At 46.8% G+C, this 4,845-nt stretch overlaps 1 protein-coding gene across 1 annotated transcript in view; it reads left to right on the top strand.

Annotated features, from left to right (window-relative positions):
- Positions 1-732: 732 nt before the first annotated feature.
- Positions 733-4,845, top strand: part of LOC103582519 (serine/arginine repetitive matrix protein 4-like) — a gene marked incomplete at its 5' end in the record, with an annotated part of 8,779 nt that continues 4,666 nt past the window's right edge. Inside the window, 2 exons of the mRNA XM_008564088.1 lie at positions 733-804; positions 3,605-3,631. Of these exons, the coding sequence (XP_008562310.1) occupies positions 733-804; positions 3,605-3,631 (99 nt within the window). The remainder of the gene's footprint in view (positions 805-3,604; positions 3,632-4,845) is intronic.

Genomic DNA, 4,845 nt, shown 5'->3' with positions numbered 1-4,845 from the left:
TTGGTGGCACCACCCATGCTGCTACAGCCTGGTGAGATCTTGTCCAGGGGCTCAGTGTTACCAGGGAGATAACAAAGTGAGATGGAGAAGAGTTCCAAAGAAAATGAGAAGATGGGCATAACTTGCAGGAAGACCAGCATACAAAAAGAAACCTTTATGTGCTGACCAGGAGGACAGCTATGGGGTGACCTGGTGTTAAATGTAGTACAGAACAAAATCTGGGATCAGAGTAGTCTCCGTTTGAATCCCAGCTCATCCACTTCCTAACTGTGTATCTTTGAGCAGGTCCCTTCATCTCTCTGAACCTCATATTCTTTGTCTCAAAAGGGAGGGTAGCAATTGCATCTACCTAAGAAGTGTGTGGAAGATTAAATGAGATAATACATATAAAACACATAGTAATACTTTTTTTCAGCTCATCCACTTCCTAACTGTGTATCTTTGAGCAGGTCCCTTCATCTCTCTGAACCTCATTTTCTTTGTCTCAAAAGGGCGGGTAGCAATTGCATCTACCTAAGAAGTGTGTGGAAGATTAAATGAGATAATACATATAAAACACATAGTAATACTTTTTTTAAAATGCAAGCTAATATCAGTATTGATATTATCCTTGATGTGTGTTACTAAAAGAGCTGAGTCCCTGTGCGGGGGCTGGGAAAGAGTCCTTTGAATCCAAACCTTAAAGCCTCTTAAAGAGCCTCCCTTTGAAGTACGTCTCCTCTCCCCCTGCAGGTCCCCATCCTATAGCCCGTCGCCTGTCAAGAAAAAGAAGAAGAAAAGTTCCAAGAAACATAAGCGACGCAGGTATTGTCCTTCCTCCTCTGCAAACAGGGACACCCCAGGTGGGGAGGGAATGGGGAGAGCAGATGGCACCAAAAGGTCATTTGGAAGCACATCATGTCATTGATGTGAAAGACTTATCTAGGTATTACTATGTATTTGTGTCTTGTATAAAGTTGGGATTCTGGCTGCGAGGACCAGAGGTTCACTAAAACTAACTCAGGCCAGAAGGGGACTTGATTGTTAGAGAGCAGCAGTGTCTCAGGAGGCAGCCAAGCCTGGACAAGGGGCTAGACCCAAGCAGTGTAGGCTGACTAGGACCCAAGCAGCACCCGCAGCTCCCTTTGTTTCCTGGTCCACATGGGGGACGTGGCTGCACCCTGCTCCCATCCCTCCACATTGCAGTCCAAGCCACAAGGAGACACTGAATCTCTCTGTCTTGTCCCTTATTCCAAGTTCCCCTGGAAAGGCTTCTCTTGTTTGTCCACTTGTGTCGTAGAGCATGGGATCATGCTGAAAAACATGGCTGCTGGGATTGCCCACCCTTGTGGGTGTGGAGGCAGAGGCAGTAGTGAAAGGGCGTTATCAACTGGACACATGTTCCAGAAGGTGTCCACTATATGCACACAGACGCACACACACTCATGTGCACATGTATGTTTACAGGGGGGAAAAAAGGACTGGAAAGATTTACACCAGAGCATTTGAATTTACGGTTTATGAGCCAAGCCCAACAATTTATAATTGGGAGATTTTGCAATACAAAAATTCAGTCTTCCAGTTCCTCTGTAATATCAGAAGGTCTATCTTCATTGGGCCAATTTTCCCACAGGCAGCAGCAGCTGAAGCTGAGGAGTTGCTGTGCACTTAGACTGAGGGCGGGGGGAAGGGGCTGCAGTTGGCGGCAGACCCCTCCAGCCTGCTCCAGCCATTTACGCACATTTGCAAAGCCTGCATGGCCCTCGGAGGCAGGGAGTTTGAAGCTCCCTGTATAAGGTATTTGCTGCAGTGGGCTGTAGATAATAGCAAAAGAATGGTTTATATTTATTTTTGCTTATTTGTATTTTTCGGTTTTCCTGTCTCCATTATGGATCACGTGTGCAATTAAACAAGAACAGAATAAAAGATAAGAGGTTGTTTGGGTTTTTCCCGTGCATCTCAAGCCCACTTCAAAGTTGCTCCTACGTGGCTTTTCCCAATCCAGGGGTTTGGCTACATGTCAGCCGTTGTTACTAGAATGGTCTCAGACTCAGCTTGGTCTCACTGGTCATGTCCACCACTTGCCCAGACTTTCTGATCGATGCTAGCTGAGTTTGTGCTTGGTGCAAGATGAGGGCAAACTAGTTAGTGAAATGTTGCTAATTTGGTGTGAGAAATCATTCCCAACATGGAGTCAACAGTCTGCCCAGGGCTCTGGACTGCCATCTTGTCACCTTCCCACACTGAGCAACTCCTCTCAGTTTGGGGACATTTCCATATCTGGATCCTGGAAGCCAAGTGTCTTCTCACTCAAGGCCTTCTTCTCATCAGAAAGAGACTGTGCCAGAAGCTTAGTAACAGGCTTTTTCTGCCGGCTACCATGAGCCCAGGGGTTGGGACTTTAGAGGGGAAGGGGATCATTAAAATGGAGATAAGGAGGGGAAATACTATTGCTGTGTCTGGGATCCTTCCCAAACTCTCACCTGCTGAGCACTGTCCTACTCCCAGTCCAGCTTCTCCAAGTTCTTGAAATGTTTTGTTAACGATGGTTGACCTTTATGGAGGCAGGAGCTAGGGGTAGGGGAAGCGTTGAGAATTTTTTTCTCCACTCAATTAACAGGTCTTCAAGGCTAAAAAAAAGTTCTCGTTTTCACATCTATTTACTGAGCACTCATTATGTGTTATGAATGAGGATTTTGAGTCCTGCAAATGGAACAGTGACCAAAACCCAGCCCCTGCCCTCAAGTGGCTCAAATTCTTGTGGGTAACGTGGGTAATTATAATATGCAGAGGTCTGTTCTCTAATAAAGATAAGCTCAAGCTCACCTAGATCTTGGGGGAGCAGAGAAGAGGTACCTGACCAGCCTGAGAAGCTTGGTACCTGCTGCAAGGAGAAAATGACATCTGAGTGGATCTCCGAATAATGAGTAGGAGCTACTCAGGTGAAGCTGCGTGACGCCGGGCAGCTGAACTAACTTTTCTGAGCTTTCGTGTCTTTGTCTGTAAAGTGGTTGTTAGTAGTACTCCACAGGGTTCGGGGGAAGGTTGAATGGACTGCGTGTGAGAGGCGCTTAGCACCAAGCCTGACACGCAGTGGAAATTCCACATATGGAAGCTGGTGGCCCAGTGATGATGAAGATGAGGAGAAGGGGGGGGGGATCCACATCTAGGGAGAGAGAAGATGAGGAGACTCGGGGGGAGGGAGGAAAAGAGGGCTGTCTCTTAGGTCCCCCTCACCTTCAACCAGGACAGACTTACTGACAACTTGGGGTGAGGATTGAAGCACTGGTAGGCTTTGATCTGGAAATTCAAAATGCAAACCAATGTCTCCCATACAATCGTCATACTTAGTCAGGAGCTTGCTGTCCTGACTCCCGTGTGGCATGATCACAAAGACATTGATACATTCATCCCAGGAGAGAAGCTTCAAACTCACCCATGTTTCTTTTCTCCCTTCCTTCCCTCCATCCTTTCTCCCTCTTTCCCTTCCGTCCTTCCTTCCTTCTCTCCTTCCCTCCCTTCCTCTCTCTCTTTCCTTTCCTTCCTCACGGCCCCCCCCCCCCCCCCTTTCCTTTCCTTCCCCCCCCCCCCCCCGCTTCCTTTTTTTTTTTTTTCCTTTAATCAGGTCATTCTCCAAGAAGAGAAGGCACAGGTAAGACTCTTGCTGCCTTTGTCTGCTTGTTGAACTTTCTGCTTTCCCAACCAGGCTTTGGGCAGCTTCTAGTCAGTGCCCAGTCTTCATCTCTGTGTTCTTGGACACATCTCCTTGATCTTTCTGGGCCTCCCTTTCCTCCAAAATGAAGGCCTAGGCAGGGTTCCCTGAAAGTTTCAAGCCAGCTTTCAACTTCCAGCAGGCCAGATAGTTGCTCCTGGGCCAGCCCATACCGATGTCCCTCCCTGGAATGTCCCGTTACCCCTGCAAGACTCTGTGTTAGTACTGGTTGAAATGTTGAGTAGGGGAATATAGGGAAACATCAGCCCCAGCACTCTAGCAAAACCTTCCCAGATCTGGCCAAGAAAGAGAGGCCAAATCCTGGTTTACCAGAAATAAAACTATCACCTACAGGGTACTCTCTAACAATTGAATCCTACACTGAGCCTCTTCCACGTGTGGACATATTTAATTCCCATTAACCCCTATCAGAACGTTGTACAGTGGATATGTTTATTGTTCCCATTTTACAGATGAAAAAACTGAGGCTAAGACAGGAGATGTGACAGAATTGTTTACAGGGAGCCATTAGATATTAGAGCCGAAATTCAAACCCAAACCTATGAGACAGAAAATCAGGACAGGAGACAGTGACTTCTTAAATAACAATAGCCACATCTAGAGAAGTTTGCAGAATGCAAAGCCTTTTCATTTATTCATTTAATAAGTGGACATCGGCTGCCAATGTTATCCATCCACTCAGCTCCACAGGCTTAGCAATGGCCCCATTTTATGACTGATGAAACTGGGTCTTAGAGAGGGCAGGTCATTTGCTTGACGTCACTCAGCAACCAAGCAGCAGAGCTGGGACTTGAACTTGGATCTTTCAATGAGGTCCTGGGCTCTTCCACTGTCTGGGCTGGGTCTCAACATGGAGATGGTTCCTGCTGCTAACTCCAAGGTGTGATTCAGTTGGATGAAATAAACTTTCCCCTTCCCAGGACCTAGACCTGTAATGGGTTCTTGGTGACCATCTGAACCCAGTCTGACTTGAACTACCAAATAGTGTTCACCCTCATAGACCTCTATTTGATTACAGTGGAACCCTGAGTCATCATTGTCTATTCCACACATTCTCCAGCCCTCCAGCTCAAAAAAATGTCTAGAAACCCAGATACTGGAATATGCATGGGCAGAACATTTCAGAATCTACC

The sequence above is a fragment of the Galeopterus variegatus genome, unplaced genomic scaffold (genome assembly GCF_000696425.1).
Source record: "Galeopterus variegatus unplaced genomic scaffold, G_variegatus-3.0.2 Scaffold16590, whole genome shotgun sequence".
NCBI classification, from domain to species: domain Eukaryota; kingdom Metazoa; phylum Chordata; class Mammalia; order Dermoptera; family Cynocephalidae; genus Galeopterus; species Galeopterus variegatus.
This window is presented reverse-complemented; position numbering and strand designations above follow the sequence as displayed.